The sequence below is a fragment of the Scyliorhinus canicula genome, chromosome 4, assembly GCF_902713615.1.
Source record: "Scyliorhinus canicula chromosome 4, sScyCan1.1, whole genome shotgun sequence".
Taxonomy (NCBI): domain Eukaryota; kingdom Metazoa; phylum Chordata; class Chondrichthyes; order Carcharhiniformes; family Scyliorhinidae; genus Scyliorhinus; species Scyliorhinus canicula.
In genome coordinates, this window is record NC_052149.1 from 234869467 (window position 1) to 234897057 (window position 27591).

The 27591-nt window shown below is 43.4% G+C and overlaps 1 protein-coding gene across 1 annotated transcript; it reads left to right on the forward strand.

Moving 5' to 3' along the window:
• Positions 1-8987: 8987 nt before the first annotated feature.
• On the forward strand, positions 8988-11492 carry LOC119964291 (protocadherin-10-like). The gene has a single exon (XM_038793567.1). The coding sequence runs from the start codon at positions 8988-8990 to the stop codon at positions 11490-11492; it is 2505 nt and encodes an 834-aa protein (XP_038649495.1).
• Positions 11493-27591: the final 16099 nt, after the last annotated feature.

The window sequence follows — 27591 nt, forward strand, 5'->3', positions numbered from 1 at the left end:
CTCCTTCCATCACGAGCTCTGCCTACTTCCACCTCTTTAAACTCGCCCTGCGCCGCTGGCTCAGCTCACCTGCTGAGGAAACGCTCATCAATACATTTTATACGTTGAAATTCGACTATTCCTGTCGTGCAACCCCCGGGGATCCCGGTGTTGCTCGAATTCTGGTCTCTTGCGCATCCCTATTGTAGTTGCTCCACCAATGATGACTGTGTTTTCGACTGTCTCGGTCTTAAGATCTGAAACTCTTCCTAAACGCCTCTGACTGTTTATCTCGCTCTTTCGCTTCCTATTGATATTTTTCCTGCAGGCCAACGTCATTTAGCAAGCTTTTGGACTGGAATCTCAATTGGCGACTCAATGGCAATGTGTGCCTGAGGGTGCTTTAGTGGAGAACCTTGCTGCGCTTTCCAACGTGATATACTCTAGGTAAATTCAATTTGTAAATAAGAGATCCAGACATTAACTGGACGTAGATGCACAATAAATATATATTAGTCAAGAATACGTTCTTACCGACATAAAACCCGAAGCATTGCTAACCTATATAATCTCCAGACATGATACATGAGGCATTGCCTTTCAGTTCCACTATCCATTTAAATATAAGTGCTTTGCGAGGTCAGTAACACGGAAAGCCATTGACTTTTGTTTTATGTTCACGAAATCCCACCTACTCAACAATTAACAGGGTTGCACGCCGAAAAGCTATGTCCCTGTGTAACGATAAGGTGCTCTAAACCCTGAATTCATAGGCTGCCCTTTCCCTAACAGCAGTCGAAAGGAAGCAGCATATTGTGTTTGATTGCGCAAACATCGGTGCATTACTCATTGGCATCGTTCTTTTCTTTAAAGGTGGTATCCAACGGCATGATTTTCTTTGAACGCATTGTAATATATTTAACTTGGATGATTTCAAAATGCCTCATAGCATTATCTCTCTTTCTACAGCCAGGGAATATAGAGATTGGCAAAATGTATTATCCATTTTTCCTGTTTGTTTTTGCATCTTGGTTTCCTGGCGGGCCGTTTCTTAAATCGGGAGGATCTGGATCAGCGAAAATGTGTAGATTATGCGACTGAACAATCGCCATTCAGTGTGGAATTATTTATCGAAGTTTTCATACAATTCAGAAGCAAAATATTTAAACACGAATCACAAAATTGAGGTATATTTGGAACCAAAGGAATGGAGAGACAACGACGTTGTGAGAATCCTTATATTTTTTAAGACTTTAGGACTAGTTCTAGGGAACTCCAAAGCATAGAGGGTGAAATCCATGAAATAAATAACTATTTGACCAACTTCTCAAGCGAGAAATTATGTGTAGATATGATGGAGCCTGCAACTGCTCTTGAGAAGCGCGCACCACACTGACAAAGCTAACAATTCGATCGAAACGTCCTCTTTGCATGGAGTCTCGGGGAGAGTTTGACTTCGGGAAAACGGTGCTGGAGCTGAGCTTAAGCCTGGAACAATTTAATTACCAGCTACTGCAAGTGGCGATTTATGGCAGCTCGCCAGAACAGTAAAGCAAAGACTCCAGTATCTTCGCAGTTTACCTGCACCATCAGTTCAATGGAAATGTCACAAGAGGCACTTTTGTGATTAGCCTCAATTTAATCGATTTTTGCTAAGGGATCCAGTAATGAGAATCTACCCGTTTAGTAATCGCAGTGAAGAAAGGGCATGCAAAATATTCAGCGATAATCGTCAACCAGAACGAAAAGGTGAAAACAGGAACGAAATTTGAAGAATCAAATGGGCATGAAACTAATGGGAACGAAAGGCAAAGAGTCGTTTAATTTTTTGTTATACTATTAAATACTAGTGAAATTCAGTGAGATAACATCAGATGACATCCGATTTATGTATCTAACATCGTGCTTGAAAAAGTCCAATATGATCCCATGAAGCTTGTACAATTATAACTGATTTAGGTTCTAAAATTAAGAATGCACTGAATGCAAGATTGCGCAGCGTCTGCGGTTATACCTTTCATTAATGTTTCGAAATTCCGACAAATTGGACTCAATAAGCGTCTGCGGGGTCTGCCTTGCAGGTGAGACGAGACATACAGAGGAATGGTGATCGCGATGACTGTGACATTGTGTGTAATGCACGATTCTTTGAGTACGACCATGTCAGGGTGTTCCTTGCATAGTCTGTAAGACAGCTCTGCCAATTTTGGCACAGAGTCACAGATCTTACAAAGGAGGAACTTGCAGGTCCGACAGGGCTGGGTTTGAAATTGTCGTTTCCGGTGCCTCGGTCGATGCCGAGGTGGTCTGTCCAGCTTCATTCCTTTTCGTATTTTGAAGCCTTTGAATTCAACTTGCTAGTCCACTTCAGAGGGCTATTTAGATTGACTGATTGATTGTCACATGTACCGAAGTAGAGTGAAAAAGCATTTCTGCGGCCAAGGGAACGTACACAGTACGTGCACAATGGAGAAAAGAATAATCGACAAAGTACATCGGCAAATAGTGATTGGTTGCAGTGCGGAACAAGGGACAAACAAAGCAAATACATGAGCAAGAGGAGCGTTGGGAGTCGGGAATAGTGTTCTATGAGTCTGACCAGGTATCGGTAAGGATGGTAGATTTCCTTTATAAAGGGCAAGAATGAACCAGATGTTTTTTGTGACTTTAAACTTTTAATTACAGGTCTTATTATATTCAGTTGAAGTTCCACCATCTGTTGTGTCCTCAGCTCATTAGCCTGGGTTTCTGGATTCCTAGACCAGCGACAATACCACCGCCTGCCATTACATTTGTCAGTAGGGAAAGTGCTGGATTCCATTATTAAGCAAGTGGGAGCATGACAGTCAGAAGGTCATAATGCAATCAACAAGTGCCAAAATGCCCTTATGAAAGAGAAATTGTTTTTGGCAAACGTATTAGAGTTCTTGGAGGATGTGACAAACAGGGTGAGTAAAGTGAACCGGCGGATATAGTGCATTTGTATTTCTAAAAGTCATTCGATCCGCTTCCACATGAAATTTATTTTACATGATAAAGCTAATGATGTGGATGCTGGATTATCGACTGGACTGTCGGGATGAATGGGTAGTTTTCTCGGTTGGCACACTATAATAGCGTGCCATGGGCATTAATGTTGAAGCGTCAATAATTTACGATCTATGTCAATGAATTGGACCAAGGGTTACAGTATATTGTAGCCGAATTTTCTGACGATGCAAAAATATTTGGGAGGACAAGTTGTGAGCAGGACATACATATGCAAAGGGATATAGACATATTAAGTGAGTGGAAATGGTAGGAATTCAGGAGTATAACTACGGTGTCCCAACATTGTTACAACGAAAACAAAACAGAATATTAAATGGAGAGAGACTACAGGATACTACCGTGAAACTGGGCCCCTTACTTCAAAAACGTATCAGAAAGATACAGCACGTAATTAGGAATGGAAATGGAATGTCGACCTTATTGCAAGGATATGGATCATAGAAGAAGCTAGATCTTGTTACAACTGCACAGGGCATTGGTAAGACCCTGCTGACAGCAGTGTTTGATCTCATTATTTAAGGAATGATATTACTTGATTTGGATGATGTTTAGAGAAGGTTCACTGGGCTGTGTGCAGTGAGGAAGGGGTTCTCTTCTGAAGAATGGCTGTGCAGTTCGGGCCTATACTAATTGAAGTTTACAGGAATGTGAGGTTACCATATAGAAATGTATTATTGTTTGAGGGGGCTGGAAAAGCTAGATGCTGGGAGGTTATTTCCCTCCAGGGAATTGTGACCCTTGTGGGTCCGTATCGACGTGTGACTTGTAAAGAAAGACAACCCTTCCACTCTTGGAAACACGATGATGCAACGCAACTGCAATTGACTGTTTCCTATGCTCTTCAAGGAAGCAAATTTGATGTAAAATCTCTGTTCACCAAACAAATACGGCTGAATTCTACAAATATCCAAATCATTCATCACCTTTCAATCAGGTCTATATGTTGCGTTTATCCTCTCTGATTGACCAACCCTAGGTGTTGTAAGCCTTCTCCATGGAACACTGCAACCCAGAAGCTGATGGTGCGCCTGTAATGCTCATGAGAATATCCGAGAGTTATTTTCAGCCGTAGACATTGGGATGGATGGTGATACAATGGATGCTGCAATCATTACTGTTTTTAACAGGGAGGTGAATTTGGATGGGATGGTTTAACTTTGCAGCTAATGGGCATTCCACCTTCATTCGTGGAGATTGTGAAGATAGGAACTGCTGTCACATTGCTGCACTGTATCCTATGAAAATGTTATATTACAACTGCGTTACGTGGGCCCAGTTACATCGTGCTAATCAAGCAGGTTATGCTTGTGCTTGAGGTTGTGAATGTTTCCGCAACTTTTTTCAACGGTATTAATTAACGCAACTGATAATCATTTCCCTCAACTCCCTTGAGCTTTCTAATGGAGCAAGTGGTGAATCACACAAATTTCCCATCCGTATCATGTTCGTGATATAATTGATCCAGTTAGTGTTCAGTTTATTCTCGATCCCGATGATGTGCCTGCAGCGCCCTAATGCTGAAAAATATAATGGGTCAGTGTTTAGACTATGTTGTGTTTCGGATGTTCATTTCATGCTACTCAGGTGGTCAGTCCAAGCTTAACTGTAATGCCAAGTACTGTTTCATTGTAAGGTGAGTAATTAACGGATAGGAACAATGGGAATGTCAGCAAACAACCTCACCTCGGCCTTATGATGGCGTGAAGGTTATCGATAAGGGAGCGCTGAAGACTTTGTCCTGAGCACCTCTAATGTACTGAAACTACAATCATGGAGCTTTAACAACTCCAGACGTCTCCTTGTGCGTCAGTTGTGATTTATGCTCCTGCAAATTTACCCACAGAACTCAGTCTCTCGGGTCTCCTTGATGCCATATTTGGAAAAATGGTGCCTTGGTTCCGAGCTAGTTATTTCTTGTATTATTTCGAATTCAGCTCCAGTGTTCATGTCCGAATGAAGACAAGAGGTTTTGGTAACAGTTTTATTAGAATTTCATAAGTAGGTTATTGGCGAGTGATCTTGCTTCATTTCAATGCATTTGCTTCACATTTAGTAACACGTTCTCCTACCGTAAGCCACAGACCGTAAGATATAGGAGCAGAATTAGACCATTCGCCTATTGAGTCTGCTCCGCCGTTCAATCATTCTTTTTGGAAAAGTTTTTTATTGAGTTTTCATATTTTATATCCTACAAATTACAAATTATTAGGAAAAAAACACGCAAAAATTAACATGTATATTTACAGGTAAGCATCTTCATAATAACAACTGTGGCCTTTAACCGGAATACATATTTTACATTCCCCAAATGGCCGAGGCACATGTTTATAGGCATTTATTTACAATTTGGTTTTGGGCCTTAGGTTGCCATCAGACTGTCGCTTGCGGCTTTGTCCTTCCTTTGTTTTTGGAATAATTTTTATTCAAGTTTTCAACAACATATTGAATCACAACAGAGAAAAACAGTAACCCCTCCCCCCAATACAAAAACAATAAATTAACAAGAAAAAGATATAAGCATAAAACCATGAGAACAAACCCCCATAACGAACCCATAGCCCTCCCCCCCCCCCCCCCCCCCCCCCCCCACCTTCCCCCGATTCCTGTCCATTTTCCCCTGATTCTTGGCCACCCGACTATTCTTCGTCTTGTTCGTTGGCCACAAACAGGTCCCAGAACAATTGCATGAATGGCTCCCACGTTCTGTGGAAGCCGTCGTCTGACCCTCGGATGGCGAATTTGATTTTCTCCATTTGGAGAGATTCCGAGAGGTCGGACAGCCAGTCTGCAGCTCTGGGTGGTGCTGCTGAACGCCAGCCAAACAGGATTCTACGGCAGGCGATCAGGGATGCAAAGGCAAGGGCGTCCGTCCTCATCCCCAGGAATAGATCTGGCTGGTCTGAAACCCGGAAGACCGACACTATCGGGCATGGCCCCACCCTCAACCCCACCACTTTGGACATAACTTGGAAGAAGGCTGTCCAGTACTCCACAAGTCTGGGGCCAGAGCAGAACATGTGGGCGTGGTTGGCCGGGCCTCTTTGGCACCGTTCACATCTGTCCTCCACCTCCGGGAAGAACCTACTCATACGGTTTCTTGATAAGTGGGCTCTATGTACCACTTTTAGTTGCGTCAGGCTGAGCCCTGCGCACGTGGGGGTGGAGTTGACCCTATGCAGTGCTTCGCTCCAGAGTCCCCACCCTATCTCAATCCCCAGGTCATCCTCCCATTTCTTTCTTGTTGCATCCAGTACGGTGTCGTCCCTTTCTACCAGTCGGTCATACATGTCGCTACAGTTCCCTTTCTCTAGGATACTTGCGTCCAGTAGGTCTTCCAGTAGTGTCTGTCGTGGTCGTTGTGGGTACGTCCTTGTCTCCTTTCGTAAGAAGATTTTGAGCTGCAGATACCGTAGCCCGTTCCCCCTGGCTAGCCGAAATTTCTCTGTCAGTTTGTCCACTGTTGCGATCCTGCCATCCGTGTATAGGTCCCTGACTGTCAGTGTCCCTCCATCCTGCCGCCACCTTTTGAAGGTGGCGTCAGTCAGTGCTGGTGTGAACCTATGGTTGTTGCAGATGGGAGCCTTGTCCGACATTTTGGTCAGGCCAAATTGCTGCCGCAGTTGGTTCCAGGATTGGAGGATGGCTGTCACCATTGGGCTGCTGGAGTGTTTTTTGGGTGGGGATGGGAGTGCTGCCGTGGCGATGGCCCGGAGGGAGGTCCCCATGCAGGAGGCCTCCTCCGCACGCACCCACTCGGCCTCTGGCCCCTGTCCGGCGTTCAATCATGACTGATATGTTTCTTATCCCAATTCACCTGCCTGATCCCCTTATTAATGAAGAAACAAAGTATTTATGTCTTAAATACACTCAATGATTTGGCCTCCACAGCCTTTTGCAGCAATCGATTCCACAGATTTACCACCCTCTGGCTGAAGAAATTCTCCTTATCACCGTTTTATAGGATTGTCCCTTCAGTCTCAGGTTGTGACCTCGGGTTCCAGTTTTCCTACCAGTGGAAACATCTTCTCTGCATCCACTCAATCAAGGGCTCTCAGTATCCTATACGTTTCAATAAGATTTCCCCTCATCCTTCTAAATTCCAAAGCGTACAGACCCAGGATCCTCTACCGCTCCTCGTATGACGAGCTGCTCATTCCAATAATCATTCTTGTGAACTTCGTCTGGACTCTATCCAAGACCAGCACATCCTTCCTTAGATATGGGGGACAAAGATTGCTTACAATACAGCAAATGGGGTCTGATCAGAGCCTTATATAGACTCAAACGCACATCCCTCCTGTTGCATTCTCGCCCTCTCAAAACGAACAGAAACATTGCATTTGCATTCCTAACTACCGACTGAACCTGCATGTTCACCTTAAGAGAATCTTGAACTCGGACACAAAGTCCCTTTGTGCTTCTCATTTCCTGAGCCTTTTCCCATACAGAAAATAGTCTATGCCTCAATTCTTCCTCCCAAAGTGCATGACCTCACACGTTTCCACATTGTATTCCATCTGCCACTTCTTTGCCCACTCTCTTAGCCTGCCAAGGTCCTTCTGCAGCCCCCTTGCTTCCTCAGTACTACCTGTCGCTCTGCATATCTTTGTATCATCTGCAACATAGCAACTGTGCCCTCTGTTCCTTCTTCCAAAATGTTTATGTTTATTGTGAAACGTTGTGGTCCCACCGCCGACCCTTAAGCACACCAGTAGTCACCGGCTGCCATTCTTAAAAAGACCCCTTTATACCCATGCTATGAATTCTGCTAGTCATCCAAAACTCTATCCATGCCAGTATCTTACCCGTACCTCCATGGGCTCTTAACTTATTTAACGGCCTCCTATACGGCACCTTCTCAAGGGCCTTCTGGAAATCTCAATAGATCACGTCCACTGGCCCTCCTTTGTCTAACTTCCTTGTTGCAGTCTCAAAGAATTGCAACAGATTTGTCAGCCATTACCTCCCCTTGTGAAGTCATGCTGACTCAGTCCTATTTTGTCATGCGCGTCCATGTACTTCCCAACCTCATTTTTAACAATGGACTCTGAAATCTTTCCAATGACTCAAGTCAGGATAACTGGCGTATAATTTCCTCTATTCTGCCTCGCTCCCGTCCAAAATACCGGTATTACATTAGCCATGTTTCAGTCCTCTGGGATCCTCCTGCCTCCAGTGATTCATGAAATATCACGACCAATGCCTCCACAATATCCTCAGCTCTCTCCTTTAGAACCCTGGGTTGTCGTCCATCCGGTTCAGGTGATTTATCCACCTGCAGACCTTTCAGTTTTCCTGGAACTTTCTTCTTCGTGATGGCCACTACTATCACCTCTGTTCCCCGATTCTCCTGTCGTTCTGGTATACGACTCGTGTCTACCACCCTGACGATTGATGCAAAGTAACTATTCAGTTCCTATGCTGTTTTTTTTTCCTATTACAACTTCTCCAGCCTCAAGTCCAAACGTTTCAAGCGATTGTTACAACATATAGTTATGTGCAATGCTTTGAAAGCTGTTTCCGTGTATCCCATACGCGATTCGTCTGTAAATGGCATTGTAAATATGGTCAAATGTAACATATACATTCAGTTAAATGAAATTGTGTTAGTTGCATTTTAAGCATGAGCACAGAAACTAGCAGCTTGTGGCAGAATTGTTGTTCAAAATACATGTTTAATATCATCTCAGTGTAGTTATAGGCTGAGACACGTTGTGTCGCTGTCTACCAATAAGGATATGTAACGCCGCTGGTAATCTACCACCCCTCCCCCAAACACGAGGAGAAAGGAACAGAGGGATTGCTGGTCTTTTAATTCATACACAGAGCTTGCCCGTCAGAAGGTCTCCATGCGTTTCAGGTTTACTGCCAAATTGTATTATTTGATTTGGACACAACCAGCATTCTTGCCAATAAAATAATTAATGAGAGGGGACGGGTTGAACCCTTGAAATTAAATGGCACATTCAGCGAGACGCTTGCTGCTCAGAAGGCAAGCGATATCGTCCATTTTTATCCTTTGTGTGTTGCCTCTGGTTCCCGGGCACATACGGTACTCCATTCCCGAAGAACTGGAGCACGGATCTTTCGTCGGAAATATTGCTGAAGATTTGGGATTAACGGTGGAGGAACTATCGAATCGCAAATTCAGAATTGTTTCAGACTCAGCAAAACATTATTTCAATGCAAACATCAGAAATGGTATTTTATTTGTAAGTGAAAGAATTGACAGAGAACAACTGTGTGCTCAGGGTGTATCGTGCGTCCTGGCATTAGAAGCCGTTATTGAAAATCCAGTGCAACAGTATAAGATTGACGTTGATATTCTGGATATAAATGATAACTCCCCGAGGTTTCCACACGGCGAAACTGGTTTGGAAATTGCCGAATGGACGATACCTGGAACGCGCTTTCTGTTGGAGAACGCGCACGATTCTGACGTCGGAGCCAATTCTATCCGTGAGTACCAGCTCATTTCGAGTCACCAGTTCTCTTTAGATGTGCAGAATCGTGGAGAATGGCAATTACTCCATTTGATCCTGGAGCAGCCACTCGACAGGGAAAAGCAGTCGACGCACCAATTGCTATTAAGAGCTATCGACGGGGGGAGGCCGGAGCGATCAGGTACTACGAAAATAACCGTCACTGTAGTCGACAGCAATGACAATGCACCGGTGTTCCAACAATCACTGCACACGGCCGTTCTCATGGAAGATGCCCCGCCTGGCACTTTGATTATTAAGCTTAATGCCACTGATTTGGATTACGGGTCAAACAGTGACATCATTTATTCCTTCAGTAGCTATAATAAGAAATGGATACGAGATCTTTTTAGCATTAATCCTCAATCTGGAGAAGTCAGAGTAAAGGGAACATTGGATTTCGAAGAAGCTGACGCCTATGAGATTAATGTTGAAGCGAAGGACTGCGGTTCTCCTCCACTAATAGCACATTGCACCGTTCGGGTAAATATTCTGGATGTGAATGATAATGCTCCGATATTGACCTTCAATTCGGTTTCTAGCAAAATCTCTGAGGATGTTCAGATTGGTACACTGATAGCGTTGATCAGTGTAACTGACCGGGATAGCCATAAAAACGGACTAACAGATTGTCAGATTTCTCAAAACCTCCCATTTGATCTGAAGTCTTCATTTTTGAATTCGTACAGATTAGTTATAAAAGAGCTTCTGGATCGGGAAAGAACTGCAGAATATAAAATATCGGTTACGTGCAGGGATCATGGCACACCACCATTATTCAGCAACAAAACTATCGTTGTACATCTTAAAGATGTAAATGACAACGCGCCACATTTTCTGAAACCTTCATATACCATCCATGCGATGGAAAATACTTCGCCTGGAACCTCGATTGGAACAGTGGCAGCTTCCGACCCTGACATGAACCAGAATTCGCAGCTTTCTTACATTATTCTGGACGGACAGATTCGGGGGTTGCCTATAACGTCATACGTGTCGATGAACCCGGAAACTGGTGTCATCTTTTCACAACGTTCATTTGACTACGAGGCACTGAAAAGCTTTGAGATCCATATTCAAGCTCGAGATGCGGGACTTCCACCACTGTCGACTAATGTTACTGCAAAAGTGATTATTCTCGATCAGAACGACAACGCTCCTGTAGTAATGTCAGTCGGGTCAGCCAAGGTAACAGTGCCTCGATCTGCGGGTCCGGGTTACTTAGTTACTAAAGTAATCGCATCGGATGCTGATTCTGGTCAGAACGCGCGGCTTTTCTATCAATTTGTGCAAACCACTGGGACCAGTTCGTTTACTGTTTCGCCTCGTTCTGGAGAAGTCCGAACTACTCGTCTCCTTAAAGACAACCAGGCAACCTCACAACGGCTGGTTATCCAGGTAAAAGATAACGGCCACCCACCCCTCTCAGCCACTGCCACTGTCACAGTTACGATAAGTGAACAGAGTGCAGAAATAAACCACAATTCTGTGCAACCCCATGTGGATTTACAATATTCTTCAAACCTAGCTTTTTACATAATAATTGCATTGGGGTTAACATCGTTCATACTCCTGGTTATTATAATTTCCCTTCTTATCGCCATTTGTCCAGCCGACAGAAGTTCTCCTTCTACTCGGAGTTGTTTTGTAACCACTTGTTGTTGCAAGAGTTCATTGCACTCTACCGAACGTTTGCAACATTCGAATGTCAATCTTCAAATTGTGCCGGATTCTAAATTAATTACAAAAGTGCTTGAAGTTCGGGGAAACGGAACCCTTTCAGACACATACCGTTATAAAGTGCGATCAGCTCCGGAACCAAGTAAAATGGAATTCATGTTTGTGACATCATCCAATCCGGTAACGCCTGGAACCATGAGGAAATCAACAAGAACAACTAAGTCAGAACAGAGTGCAAAGTCAGCGAACATCTGGACTGGTGTCTCCAGTGAGGTGAGTCAAAACATACATCTGCACTAATCAGAACCTGTAGAGAAATGCCAAGCCTTGGTACATTTCAGCTGCTCATCCAGTGCACATTCAACATTTTCTGCCCTGGTTTCATATTTCTATCACTTTAAAAAAATGTCTATCAAACGGACAAAATGTTGTCCTTTGATTTTTCGCGAGAGAAAATCTTCATCTGGTAAATGTTAAGCATTTAACTCCGTCAAATCAAACAACGGAATGTTGATGTTGCTCAGTTTCTAAGCTCCAAATTAACTCTGCTGAGATAATAATTCCATCAAGCATGATATCTCAAATGTTGCACCCTAAAGATGCTGCTGTTCACATAGAATTTCACAAATATTTTAGAGTTTATAAGCAAATAATGATAGCGTATATATATCTGACAGTTAAGTACAATCAACCAAGACCCCAAAGAGCAATTGGTAAAGTAATAATGTGCCACAGTCGTGTAATAAATTAGCAGCGACCCCATTGGGAAGCTAAATCTAGAGTATTATCGTGTATCTTAGTTTTCCTTTAGTAATTTAAGACTTTTCAAAAAGTGTAATTGAGCCTATATGATTGCACTTTGTTAAGATCCCAGGCCACACCCCAACATTTGATAAGATACCAGATAAGAACCCCAAATGCATTTTTAATTTATAAAAGTGTGAGGAAAGGATACTTCGCGCCAGGAGTGATTCCACTGACCAATGGATATCGTTTAATTTAAAATAAACGTTATTCTAAACACAGGTTAAACAAATTAAAACCAGATGAATCAGCTTGCAATTAACAGTTAAACAATTATTCTTTTTTTAAAATAATTTTTATTGAAAAATGTTGTATTTATATAACAACAACGAACCACAATAAAATACCAGCAATAGCAATAATGATAATAGTCATAAATATTCGCCCATCCTCAATGAACAACAAAACATATTAACAACAACTTAAATTAACACAATATTAAGTTAAGTAACCATAGAAAAAAAAGAGAAAAAATATAAACAGTAGAAGCAATAAAGAACAAACCACGAATAAATAAAGTGAGCAAACACATGGATGCATGCAGTCCTCTGGATGGAGGTTTCTTGGAAACGACTGCTTGAAGAGAAATATACACTTTCAGACACCACCAGCTTTTTGGGAAACTACTGCTTAACTTGACCATCTTTGCCAAAAGCTCCTGCTCAACTTCAAGTTCCTACCAAAACCTAAAAGCTAAACTGTGTTACAGTCCTCGCTCTTCCCATTAATTACATCATCTCCATCCACTCACTGGATTACCAGCATCTTAGTAAGACCAACCACAATTCCTCAAGTATCAAAACACCTCGGGACCTTTCTATCTATAACAAAATTCCTTTCGCCCTATATAGGGGACATTTACCGTAGCTGTAACTTTACATAGTCTAAATGGTACCTGTTTGTGGCTTTCTGTGTCTACAATATGGCAGAGGCTGACGAGGAGAAGGCAGGAATGTGGCGTTAATGTCACAGTCTGATCAGCTACGACCTTATTGAGTAGAGGAGCAGGTTTGAGGGAACAGCTGACATACTGCAGCTCCTGTTTCTTACGTTATATGTCACACAGAAACATACTGAGGATATAGAAGCAGGAGTAGGCGATCCGGCCCTTCGAGCCTGTTCCTCCATTCATTATTAAATGAAATGAAAATGAAATGAAAATCGCTTATTGTCACAAGTAGGCTTCAAATTAAGTTACTGTGAAAAGCCCCTAGTCGCCACATTCCGGCGCCTGTTCGGGGAGACTTGACCGGGAATTGAACCGTGCTGCTGGCCTGCCTTGGTCTGCTTTCAAAGCCAGCGGTTTAGCCCTGTGCTAAACCAGCTAAACCATTATGATCATGGCTGATCATCAAATTCAATATCCTGATACCTCATACCCCTTTATTACTTCAGCCCCAAGAACTCCATCTAATTCCTTCTTGAAATCATACAACAACTTTCCCTCAATCGCTTACTTTCTGTGGAAGTAAATTACACAGAATCACAATCTACTGGGTGAAGACATTTCCCCTCACCTCAGTCCTAAAAGGTTTATCCCTTATACTCACACTATTTTGTTTTTAAATTTAGAGTACCCAATTCATTTTTCCAATTAAGGGGCAATTTAGCATGGCCAATCCACCTACCCTGCACATCTTTCGGTGATGGGGGCGAAACCCACGCAACACGGGGAGAATGTGCAAACTCCACACGGACAGTGACCCAGAGCCGGGATCGAACCTGGGACCTCGGCGCCATGAGGCAACAGGGCTAGCCCACTGCGCCACCGTGCTGCCGTATCCTCACACTATGACCCCGAGCTCCGAACTCCCCCACGATTAGGAACAAGCTAACTAAATCAGCCATGTCTAATCCTGTCTCACTATCCTGTCTCCCGTCTCGCTATTCTAAACTCCAATAAACGTAATGCTAACCGATTCGTCTCCCCTCAAATATCAGTCCCGCCATCCCAGGAATAAGCCTTGGAAACCTTTGACGCACGGCCCCCACCGCAAGAACTTAATTCCTCAGATAAGGACACCAAAACTGCATACAGTGCTCCAGGTGTGGCCTCACCAACACCCTATACAATTGCAGTAAAACATCCCCATTCTTACACTCAAATCATCTTGCTTTGAAGGCCAACATGCCACTTGCATTCTTTACTATCTGTTGTACCTGAGTACTTACTGTCAGCGATTAATTCGACACTATGCTCTCACTGAGTATCCAACTCTTTCAATTTAAATGCATTCAATTAATAATGTGCCTTCCTTTTTTTGCTACCCCAAAGTGGATAACCTCACATTTATCCACATTATACCACATCTGCGATGCATGTGCCCACTCACTCAGCCTGCCCATATCACGCTGAGCATCTCTGCATCATCCCCACAGCTCCCCTCTCACCCAACTTTGTACCATCTGAAAATGTGAAGATAATACACTTAGTTCCCTCGTCCAAGTCATTGATATATTATAGGTACAGTTGGGGCCCTCGCACACATCCCACAGTACATCACTAGTCACTGTCTGCCAATCAGAAAAAGACCCATTTATTCCAACTCTTTGATTCTATCTTCTAGCCAGCGTCCTGTCCTTCATGACACTACCCTCAATCTCATCCGCTTTAACTTTACATAGTCATTCGCCATGTGAGACCTTGTCGAAAGCCTTCTGTAAGTCGAAATTAACAATGTGCACCAATTCTTCCTGGTCAAGTCTGCTAGTTACATCTTCAAAGAATTCTAGTAGATTTGTCCAAGCATGATTTTCGTCTCGTAAATCCATTTTGACTTCGTCTGATTACACCACTGCTTTCCGAATGTTGTGCTATGAGATCTTCGATAATGGTCTCCAGCAACTTCTCTACGAGCGACATTTGGCTCAGTGGTCTAAAGCTCATCGTTTGCTCTCTACTCTTTTTGAATCACAGGCTTATAATAGCTGCCCTCCAAGCCGGTACCACCAACAGATCTACTATTTCTAGGGCCACTTCCTTAAGTACTCTGGGATGAAGATTAACATGCCCTAGAGATTGATCCACATTTAATTCCATTAATTTCTGAAAAATGCTATTTCTCTACTAATACTGATTTCTTTCGGTTCCCCATTAAAACTTGTAGTTCTCAAAGCTTCTAGAACATTTTTCATGTTTTTGTGAAGACGGAAGCAAAGAACAAATTTAGTTCCCTAGCCATTTCGTTGTTTCCCATTATGAATTTCCCCGTTTCTGACTGTAAGGGGCCTACATTCGTTTATTTTGCCAATCATTTTCTCTGTATATAGCTATAGAAACATTTGCAGTGAGTTCCAATGCTCCCTGCTAACGAGAAAATAGAACATACAGTGCAGAAGAAGGCCATTCGGCCCATCGAGTCTGCACCGACCCTGCATAGACTCCACCCTATCGTCAGAACCCAAGAACCCCTCCTAACCTTTTTGGACACGAAGAGCAATTTAAAATGACCAATACACCTAAACTGCACGTCTTTAGACTGTGGGAGGAAACTGGAGCACCCGTAGGAAACCCACGCAGATACGGGTAGAACTTGCAGACTCCACACAGTGTCCCAGTGGGGAATCGAACCCTGGCGCTGCGAAGCTACAGTGCTAGCCACTTGTGCTACCGTGCGTCTCATGTTCATATTCTATTTTCCCCTTCTTAATTAACCAATGGACGGCTCGGTGGCACAGTGGTTAACACTGTGTCTCACAGCTCCAGGGACCCAGGTTCAAATTCCGGCCTCGGGTGACTGTCAACTTTGCACTTGCCCCCGTGTCTGCGTGGGTTTATTCGGGTGCTCAGGTTTCCTCCCACAGTCCAAAGATAATAATAATAATAATCTTTATCATTGTCACAAGTAGGCTTACATTAGCACTGCAATGATGTCACTGTAAAAATCACCTAGTAACCACACTCCAGCGCCTGTTCAGATACACTAAGGGAGAATTAAGAATGTCCAAATTACCCAACAGCATGTCTTTTGGGACTTATTGGAGGAAACCGGAGCACCCGGACGAAACGCACGCAGACACGGGGAGAATGTGCAGACTCCGCACATACAGTGACCCAAGAAAATAATCGAATCTGGGACCCTGGTGCTGTGAAGCAACAGTGCTAACCACTGTTGTGCAGGTTAGGTGGATTGGCCATGCTAAATTGCCCCTTATATTGCTGGGTTACGGGGATAGGTTGGAGGCGTGGGTTTAAGTAGAGTACACTGTCGAGGAGCTGGTGCAGGCTCGATGGGCCGAATTGCGTCCTTCTGCATAGTCGGGATTCAGTCCATTGGTCTGAGTTGATAATTCTAAGCTGCTCCCAAACCTCAGATCTGTTGCTTTTTCTTGTCAATATATTTGCTTCTGCTTTGAATCTCATATTATCTCAAATTTCCCTTATAAGCCCTTTTTTGGCTAAATTTCCCTTTCCACCTCGACCAAATCGGAATAAACAACTTTTCGACTTCACCGATCCATTCCTTGAATGCCTGCCATTGCTTGTCCACTGTCCTTCTTTTCAGTAATGTTTCCCAGTTCATCATATCTAACTCATGTGTAATGCCATCATAATTACCTTTACTGAGATTCAGGACCCTGCTCTCAGAATCAACTACCGCACTATTCACCTTGATGAAGAATTCTCTCATATTATGGTCACTCATTCCATGTGTTTTCTCACAACTAGATTGCCAAGTAATCGTTTCTGGTTGCACAATATCCAGGTCAAAATGGCATGATCACTTGTTGGTCCCTCAACTTTTTGGTCCAGAAAACTATCCTGTATAAACTCCAGAAATTCGTCCTCTATTGCACTGTTACTAATTTTACTCATCCAATCAATATGCAGATTAAGGCCACCCACAATCTCTGATTTCGCGCCCAATGCCACTCCCAACATTAGCACTACAGTTTGGCGGTGTGTATACCACATTTTGCCCCTTGTTGTTTCCTAAATCGACCTGTGCAGGTTCTACATTGTGCGATATCTTTCTTCAATATTGTATCAATATCTTCTTTACTCAACAATGCAACTCCACCACAGGTTCCTTTCTGTCCTTCCTAAAACTGAATTTCACTCAATGTTTAGTTTCCATCCTTGGTCACCTTAGAGCCATGTCTTCAGAATCCCAACAATATCATGTTCCTACAGTTATCACGATAATAATTTTCTGTTCATTGCATAAGCCCCGAGAGGCTCCACCGAATGCGTTATAACACAATTCGCTTTACAGTCCCAAGCCGTTGATTAACCATTAATTTCAATTCAGATCAATTATGATGTGCTCATAGGGAACTGAATCGTTTGCTGCACACAGTTGGCAAATGAGAGGCTGGCTGTCAGATTTCAAAGGGACATCACATGCCCTTGTACTATTCGAAATTGGCCCTCAGCCCTTGTTTACATGTACAAGCAATCTGCGAGCGCCCATGAACGACTAGCAAAAGGACAGCATTTTGTCCGTTCTTGAACCCGCCCAACAGTTGTTTCGGGCGAACTTAAGAAAGAAGAGAAGGATTAGACTGTTTGCGTCCTAGATCCTACTGCGTCACTCAAGAGGATAATTAGCTGACCCGATTCGAGTCTTAGCTCTGCATCATGGTCTGCCACAGGTAACCTTTGACTCCCTTTTGGATCCAACTCAGCTTTGAATTTATTCAATGGCCCAGACTCCACTGCAGTAATCTGCAGAGTATTCCAAGGACATATGGCCCTCTGAGAACGAGAACAGAATCATCTACAGATCCGTCTTAAATGGAAGACACTGAACACTACCACCACCCCCGCACCTCCCCCCCCCCCCCCCCCCGTCCACCGCAATCCGCATCCTATTTCTCGACTGCTCTGCCGAGGAAATATGGACTAAGTATTGACCCCCTCAAGACTGCTTAAAATTTTATATTTTCCAATAGATCATTTTTCTAAATGCCACAGGAGATTAGGCTCAACCAGCTTGACCTTTCCTCAAAACGTCCCCTTCATTCCCGAAATTAACCTTTCCAATTGCTACTAATGGAAGTATAATCCCTCCTCAAATAAAGAGAGCAAATTAGGCACAGTGCGTTCTCGCCATTGACCTGTTCAGTTTTGTTTAAATAATTCCTTACTTTTATACTGTATTTCCTTGTAATAGAAGCTACCACTTCATTCCCCTTCCTCATTGTTTCCTGCAACCACATTATTCCTTTATGTGATTCAGTGTTCGCCCCACTCCGAAACAGTGACTGACGCCAATTCTGGACAGTTATTTTTCAGGAATATTGGACATTGACGTTTTGCGCAACGCAAACTGATTTTTGTTGTTACTCCGAATGAAATGAGGAGGAAATTATGGGATGAGTAACAGTTTACACCGACAGGCTATCAGAGAAATAGATACATACTGACTGTATTGTTGGATTAGTAATTTGGCAGGACGAATGGATACTCAGGCTGGCTAGCGTTATATTACCACAACGGTAGCTGGCAATTTTTTTTTAACGGGGCAAAATATTCTTATTAGTGATGCTTATTATGAATCTATTGGATTGCTGTGAACAAAATTGTTCAGGCAAGGACATCTACCGTCCTTATCTGTTCTGGTTTATATGTTACTGCCGACAGTAATGTGGTTGACGACATCAAGCACCTCTGACTCATGCCAACACTGCAAGAGTTACGCAGACGAGTGTTCGAGGCCTAATCATCTTCAACTGCTTCCTCAATGATCTTCCCTCCATCAAAAGGACAAAAGTGGAAATATTCCAAGATGATTGGACAATCCTCAACACCTGTCGTGAATTCGCATATACTGAAGCAGTCCAAGCCCACATGTCGCAAGTCCCCGACAATATTCAGGCTTGGGCTGGTAAGTGACAAGTAACATTCGCACCACAGAGTGTCCAGCAATAGCCTCCTCGAACAAGAATGTAACAATCTCCCCGAGACGTTTAATGGCATTGTCAATTTTGATTCATTTACTGTCATCTTCCTTGGGCTTATCATTGTGCAGAAACTCAACTGGTTCATGCACATAAACACGGTGGATAGAACAGCATGACTGGAGCTGGGAATTCTGTGGAGAGTTTAGTCACCTTCTGGCTCCTGGAAACCATCTGCCAAGCAGAAGCGAGGAGTGATGGAATACTTTCACTTACCTTGATGAGTACAGGTCCAAGAACTCTCATGAACCTCGACACTATCTGGGTCAAAGCAGTTCGCTTGGCTGGGAATCCATCAACCACTTTCTACATTCATTCCTCCGCCACCGAAGCACAATTATAGCAGTGTGTGCCATACAGGAGATGCACTACAGCAACTCCCCAAGTTTCCTTCAACCGAGAGCACCATCCAAGCCCGCAACCTCTACCACTTAGAAGGCCAAGGATAGCACATAGAATCATACAATCACAGAATTTACAGTGCAGAATGAAGTAATTCGGCTCATCATGTCTGCAACGTTACTTGGAACTAGCACCCGACTTAAGTGTGCAGGTGAATATCTGAAAGTTTCTCTCCACGCCAGCCTGACTAAGAAATATATCGTCATTCCCTCACGGGGGCTCGGGCAAAATACAGGAACTACGCCTCTAACAGCACCGTGGGTGTACCTACGCCACAGGGACTGCAGCGGTTCGAGAAGGCTGCTCACCACAACCTTCACAAGGGCATTTAGGGATGGGTAATGAATGTCTGATTAGCCAGTGATACCCAAATTCCTCGAAAAAAAACTATCTACCTATTGAAATTGAACCACAAATCAATACTCAGTTGTCGCCAAGAAATGTCTTATCAAGGGCAGTTGTGGATGGGCTCCCACTTTCCATGAATTAACGTAAAAACAGGCAAAGTTCAAGAAGAGAACATCATCGTTAAAAAGGGATGGCAGTCACTTGAGATGAACTGCTGCAAAACTGCTTGCGTTGAGAATCTAAAAGTGCAGAGGAAGTAGATCAATAAGGCTGAAGCGGGTCAAAGAATCAAAACAGTTGCAATTAAATTAAAGGCATATATACTGGAAAATTAAATGAAACACATCTCAAAGTGTTCAATAATATCTATTAATGTATACGATGAGAAATTCTCAGTGTTTTCACACAATTATGGACATTACGAAGTGTGTTATCAGGGCTACCAAAAGGTTAATTGTTAAGCATTAAAATGAACATATTATACACGAATTTTCAGTGTCCATAAATAGGTTAGAGGCAAGAAATTATGTAGAAAAGAGACTAATGTTTTAGGAAATCAATAAGAATACACAGGATAGATATCGCAAGGAGCTAATTTAATTGGATGCTTGATGTGTAAGCGGATACCTATTTTTTCTGCAAATGAAAAGGTTTTCAATCTCACAAAAGTAACAGGTTATTATTGAAATAAAGAAGGCCTATGTATGGAACTTAAAGACTATTAATAGGAGGAAATTTTGCCCTACCTACTTTGAAATAGAGATGTCCGTTGGTCAGCAATCTGAAATAGCAATGTGATATTTTCACCCAATTGCTTTGGAGGTCTCCGTCGAAGCTACTCAGAGCTCACCTTGGCAATGTATAGCTAACCTGAAAGAATGATGCGAATTGCAAGATTAACCATAATGAGCTCTGGCAACTATATCACCATCACAGCTGAAAACGTCTAACGTAACAGTTGGACTTACTAACTGAAAAGGACAAAATGCGAAATTAGAACTCAAAGTTTAAACATTTTGACAGCTGACATGCTAAATAGGGGCGCTAAGTTAAGAAATGCGTTTAGGGATATCCTCATCAAATTGTGAAAACAATGCAAACCAAGAAACAATAAGCGTTATCTTTTCATTCACATTTATTCAGGGGATGTAATGGTCACCGGAAATATGAACATTTATTTTGCATGCCTATGTTCTCCTCATCAGTGGACATGCCGGCGTTGGACTGGGATGGGCACAGTAAAAGTCTTACAACACCAGGTTAAAGTCCAGCACGTTTGGTTCGAATCACTAGCTTTCGGAGCGCAGCTCCTTCATCAGGTGGGTCTGATGAAGGAGCTAAACAAACCTGTTGGACTTTAACCTGTTGTTGTCAGACTTCTTCCTATGTTCTCTTCGTACGGGACTGGTGTGCTGAACACTTGGAAACAACGGAATGGTGAGATTGGCCATTTAAAAACACAGTTAAGGAATTGAAGTCGCATTTAGGCTCGATTTGGCAACCAGAGCGTATTTCCGTTCTCTGAATCAGAGGTCTGTGAATGCATTTCTGCACTTTGGTTGACACCATTCCACATAATGCACCTTTACTTATTTGGAATTCCATGTTACTTTGATTAACTATGACCTGTATCCCTAACTGCAGTGTAGAGTTCACGAGTTTGGACGATGCTGTTTCAAGAGCACTTATGAGTGTCTGCATTGCATCTTGTAGATGATACAAACGACTGCCACTGTGGAGGTGGTGGAGACAATCACTCTTTAAGGTGATGGACGAATATTGAATGTGGTGAGGTAGCAATCATGCACCGTGCTTTGGACCAGTTAATATCGGAATCCAGGAGTGTAGTTGGAGCTACACTTACCCAGGCAAGTGGAGAGTATTCCATCATACTTCGGAATGTTGCCTTGTAATTGGCAGACAGGCGTTAGCTGTCAGTAGATGAGTTATCCACTGCAGAATTATCGGATATTGACCTGCTTAGTCGCTTTTATTCAAATTACTGGTCCAGGTCAATGCCCAGAATGTTGGTGGCGGGAGATCCGCAGAAGTGTTGCTGAATTTGAAGAGAGGAGCGTCAGATGTATTCTTTTTGATGGTGGGCATTGCTTAGCACTTATGTGACAGGGAGATCTCCTATCACTCATCAACCCCAGGCAGGATATTGTCTAGTTCGTGCCACATATGGGAGCGTACTGCTTCAGAATCAGGGGACTCGTAAATGGTGCTGGACATTATACATTCATCAATAAGAATACCCACGTCTGACCGTTTGGTAGATAAAACATGCAATTACTGAATTAGCAGAAGATGGGTGGGCCGACCGATCTCCTGCTGTAATGTTCTAGTAACTGCAACCATCTTCCTTTGTAGGTATGGATCCAACCAGTGGAGGGTTTCCCTTCGGTTCCCATTTACTTCAAATTTGCTAGGGCAGCTTAATGCCATAACTGGCCAAATATGGCCTTTATGTCAAGGAAGTAACTTTCACCTCACCTTATGAGTTCAGTTCGCTTGTTCATGTTTCGGCAAAAGTTTTCATGTGGTCAGAACCTGAGTGATCCTGCGGGAAAGCAAACTGAGCGTCAATGAGCAGCTTATTGCTGAGTAATTGTTGCTTCATAGCACTGTCGATGAACCCTTCCATGATTTTGCCATTATTTTTGCAAAGGAATATATCTGGTCATTTATTTCCACAATTTCTCAGCAATACCGATGTGTTAGCTATCCTGAGATAGTTTGTTTAGGGGATCGGTTAGTCTGGGAGTATAGGTCTGCAGCATTATTGCCGGAAGTTGTCAAGGCTCATAGCGTTACCAATATCCAGTGCCTTCATCCGTTCTTGAAGACACGTGAGGAATGACATTGAGATGCTGGGGAGACCGAGATTGATCATCCAACCGACTGGCTAAAGGAAGTTAAAAATCCATCAACATGTCATTGGCGCTGATGTGCTGATATTAATGCAACCAAGTTATTAAGGATAGGGGAAAAATGTAAAGCCTCCTCCTCCACTTCATTGTTTAATTGCAGACGGCCAGTTGCATCTGGATGTGGTAGGATTGCAGATCTCAGATCTGGTCCGTTTGTTGTGGTACCACTTATCGCTGTCTATCGCATACAACTTCCACTGTTGAGATTGCATGTAATGCTGAAATATAGATTCATCAGGTTCTGAGGTAATTTAGAGGTATGTCTGGTGCTGTTCCTGCCATGTTGACTGTGCACACTTCATTTAACAACCACTGTTCACCTTAGTCAGAATGGTAGAATGGGGAGAAGCTAGATTATAAAGTAACAGATTGTGGTTGAAAAAATCCTGCTTTTGTTGATTGCCTATGGTGCCTCATAGACGCCCAGTTTAAGTTGCCGCATCAGTACAAAATTTTCCTATTCATGCAGTGGTCATGCCAAACAGCGCAATGGAAGCTATCGCAATGTGAATATCGGGTTTCCACGTGGACTGTGCGGTGATTGCTCCTACGGGTACTGTAATGGACAGGTGTATCTGCGCCAGGTAGAATTATGTGGACATGGTCAAGTCGTTTTTTTTTTACATGTAGTTTCCTTCACACCCTGTGCGGGCCGAGTCTAGCAGCTATATCCTTTTGAATACAGCCAGTCATGTCTGTCGTGGTGGGACCTAGTCACTGTTGATAAAGGACATTGAAGTCCCTCATCCGGAATATATTCAATGCCCTTGCTATCCTTTGTGTTTCTTCCAATTGTTGCTCAAGATGGAGGAATACTGATTCATCAACTGATCAGTGCAGATCGTGAGGCTGGGTGTATGTCTATGTGTGAGCATAAGTTTTCATTGTCCATGTTTGACCTGATGCAATGTGCCAAATGTGTACCACTGGCTTGTGACTCTTATGAGTATAATCAGCAAGGCACTTTTCTACATATACCCTCTTCTTTACACCACAACAGTCCTGATGGTGTTACTTTCCATAGTTTCTTTTCAACCAGGCAGCCAGCAACACATTGGGTCATAGTACCACCACTTCTGGTAGAAAACCCTGTTCCTTAGTGTCTCTGAGCTAGTCACGTAGCTTTCCAAGTTTTCAACCTTTCTAACCAGCTCGCGCATTACTTCCAAGAGCCCATCTCCCATCTTCTGTCCAACAGAAAACATGGTAGCTTCTTCGGTCAAGTTTTTTCTTCTCTGAGTCTGTGTGTTCTTCTGCCGTTCTCAAGCTTCAACTCGAACTCAGTTAGCATATTTTTTATCATAATTTGAACTAACTCACATTTCTGTAGCAGCCTCACTTACAGCCCAGTTCAGAGCTTTGACTTTCATTTGAACCCTACCTTCCTCGCAAGTTTGATTAATTCCTCAGAAGTCGAATTACCTCATACCTAGGAATTTCAATTATACTCCAGACCCTCTTTCCGAAACTCACTTTAGTTTTATTATATTTTCGAGGAATATCTCACAAACACAAGCGTTTTATTCTGCAAAGTACATTGTTTGATACACAGAACACCAGTACCATGCATACTACTTTTGCTGTTCGACAAAAATATTCAATATATTGCACTCCATTCCCAAAGTCAAAAAGCACTTAAAGTAAATATGTTGTGGAGCAGATTGTATGCCCAAAAATCAAAAGTAACTGAACGAGTGGTGGATGACTTCCCATGGCACGTGCTAGCGAGCCTACAAAAGGGATATAGTGCAGTTAAACACGTGGATAAAGAACTGGTGCAGGAGGGAGGGCTTCAGTTTTTTGGTTCACCGGATGTCTTCCAGAGAAGGTGGAGGGGGGGGGGGGCGGGGGGCTGTACAAGAAGGACGGCTTATACCTGAACTGGAGGGGCACCAATATCCTGGCTGGGAGGTTTGCTCGTATGGTTCGAGTGGGTATAAATTAATTTGGCAGGGGGTGGGAATCAGGACAGTAAGCCAGCAAGTGTAGAGACTGGGGATGAGATGGTACCAGGGTCAGATTTCGTGAGAGGATAGCTAGGCTGGGGAGGTCGAACTCAGTGGGGTTGGAGGTCTGAAGTGTATCTGTTTCAATGCGCGGAGTATAACATGTAAGACAGATGAACTTAAAGCCTTTATTCATGTGCGGAACTTGGATGTGGTTGCTGTAACGGAGACTTGGTTAGGAAGGGACACGACTGGCAGCTAAATATTCCACGACCTATGTGTTTTAGGCGAGACAGGGAGGAAGGTAAAAGAGGTGGGGAGGTTGCAATACTGGTTTACAAAGGGAGGACACCATGCAAAAATCAAGTAACGAGGCATTGTGGTAGAGCTCAGAAACAGGAAGAGGGCAGTCACTATGATGGGGGTCTACTACAGGCCTCCCAACAGCCAATGGGAAGTTGAGGAACAGATATGTAAACACGGAGATTCTGGATAGATGTAGAAATAAGAGTGTTGTTGTAGTGGGAGACTTTAATATTCCTCATATTGACTGGAACTCTCTTAGGGAGAGGGGTCTGGATGGTGACAATTTGTTAAGTGTCTCCAAGAAGGTTTTTTGGAACAATATGTGGATAGTCCGACTAGAGAGGGTGCTATATTGCATCCAGTACGAGGGAACGAGCCGGCTAGATCATCAATGTTGTAGTGGGAGAACATGTGGCGAACAGTGACCACAATTCCGTAAGCTTTTGGATACTCATGAAAAGGACGAGTGTTGTCCTGGGGATAAGGTGCCAAATTGCGGGGGGGGGGGGGGGGGGATAACTACAACCATATAAGGCAGGATTTGGAGGCTGTTGATTGAGAGAGGCTTTTTGAGGGAAAATCCGCATTTGGCATGTGGGAGTCTTTTAAGGAACAGTTGATGGGAGTGCAGGACAGGCATGTGCTGCTAAAAAGGAAATGCAGGAAATGCAGGATTTGAGACCCATGGATGACCAGAGAAATTGAGAATATTTTGAAAAAAGAAAAAAGTTGTGTATGTGAAGTACAGGCAACTGAAAACAGATAAAGCACTTGAGGAATACAAGGCAAGTAGAAAAGAGCTAAAGCAGGGAGGTAGGAGGGCAAAAAGGGATCATGAAATGACCTTGGCAGACATGATTAAGCAGAATCCCAAGTCATTTTATACGTATATTAGGAACAGGAGAGTAGCGAGAGAACGAGTTGGCCCGCTCAAGGACAAAGGAGGGTAATTACGTACAGAACCAGAGGAAGTAGATGCAGTCTTTAATGAGTATTTTGCATCGATATTCACAAAGGATAAGGACATGTTCATTGGTGGTGTCTCAGAGGGGTGGGTAAGCTATTTAGAACAGGTCGTTATTACGAGCAAAGAAATGTTAGCTGTGTTAAAAAGCATTAAGGTAGACAAATCCCCAGGGCCAGATGGCATTTATCCCAGATTTCTCAGCGAGGCAAGAGATGAAATCGCTGGGCCTCTGACAGAAATCTTTGTGTCCTCCTTGGCCAAAGATGAGGTCCCAGAGGATTGGAGGATAGCCAATTTTGTACCGTTATTTAAGAAGGATTGCAAAGGTAATCCGGGTAATTATAGGCCAGTGAACTTGACGTTACTGATAGTGAAATTGTTCGAAAAAATTCTTAGACATAGGATCTGCACATTTGGAAGTGAATGGCCTTATTAGGGAGAGACAACATGGTTTTGTACGAGGGAGGTCATTTCTCAATAATTTGATTGAATTTTGTGAGGAGGTGAAAAACAACCGGGCAACCTCAAACAAACCATTGTTTGCAGCAAATTACCCAGCCTTCAGAACAGCGACCACAACGCCACACAACCCTGCCAGGCCAAACTCTGCAAGACATGCCAGATCATCGAGATGGATACCACCATTACACGTGGAAACACCATCCACCAGGTACGCGGCACATACTCGTGCGACTCGACAAATATAGTCTACCTCATACGCTGCAGGAAAGGATATTCCGATGCGTGATACATTGGCAAGACCATGCAGACACTGCGACAACAAATGAACGTGCATCGTGCGACAATCACCAGGCAGGAATGTTCCCTTCCAGTCGGGGAAAACTTCAGCAGTCAAGGGCATTCAGCCTCTGATCTCTGGTTAAGCGTTCTCCAAGGTGATCTTCAGGACACGCGACAATGCAGAATTGCCGAGCAAAAACGTCTAGCTAAGTTCCGCACGCATGAGTGTGGCCTCAACCAGGATCTTGGATTCATGTCGCATTACCTTCACCCCCCACCATCTGCCTGGACTTGCAAAATCCTACCAACTGCCCTGGCTTGAGACAATTCACACCTCTTTAACCTGGAATTACCCCTATCTCTGGATCTGTAATGATTTGATTACCCGCAAATGCTCGCATTCCAAGCATTGTCTGACATCTCTGACTTTGTCTATATAAATGTTTCTGGAACATACCTCTTCATTCACCTGAGGAAGGAGCAGCGCTCCGAAAGCTCGTGTTTGAAACAAAACTGTTGGACTTTAACCTGGTGTTGTAAGACTTGTGCTCACCCCAGTCCAACGCCGGCATCTCCACATCATGACAAACAAGGGAAGGGCTGTGGATGTTGTCTACATGGACTTTAGTAAAGCATTTAATAAGGTCCCTGATGGCAGGCTGGTGCAAAAGATTAGATCATATGGGGACAGGTGTGAACTAGCTGGATGGATCCAGAACTGGCTTGGCTATAGAAGACAGAGGGTAGCAGTGGAAGGGTGTTTTTCCGAATGGGGGTCTGTAAGTAGTGGTGTTCCACAGGGATCAGTACTGGAACCTCTGCTCCTTGCAATATATATAAATGACTTGTGAGAAAACGTAGTGGGTCTGATTAGCAAGTTTGTGGATGATACGAAGATTGCAAGAGTTGCGAATAGTGATGAGGATTGTCAGAAAATACAACAGGATATAGATAGGCTGCAAAATTGGGCAGATAAATGGAAGATGAATTTAACCCGGACATATGCGAGGTGATACATTTTGTTAGATGCAATTCAGGTGGGAGCCATA

Coding starts and splice junctions, on each gene's coding strand:
- LOC119964291 (XM_038793567.1), top strand. CDS start 8,988: ATGGCACATTCAGCGAGACGCTTGCTGCTCAGAAGGCAAGCGATATCG.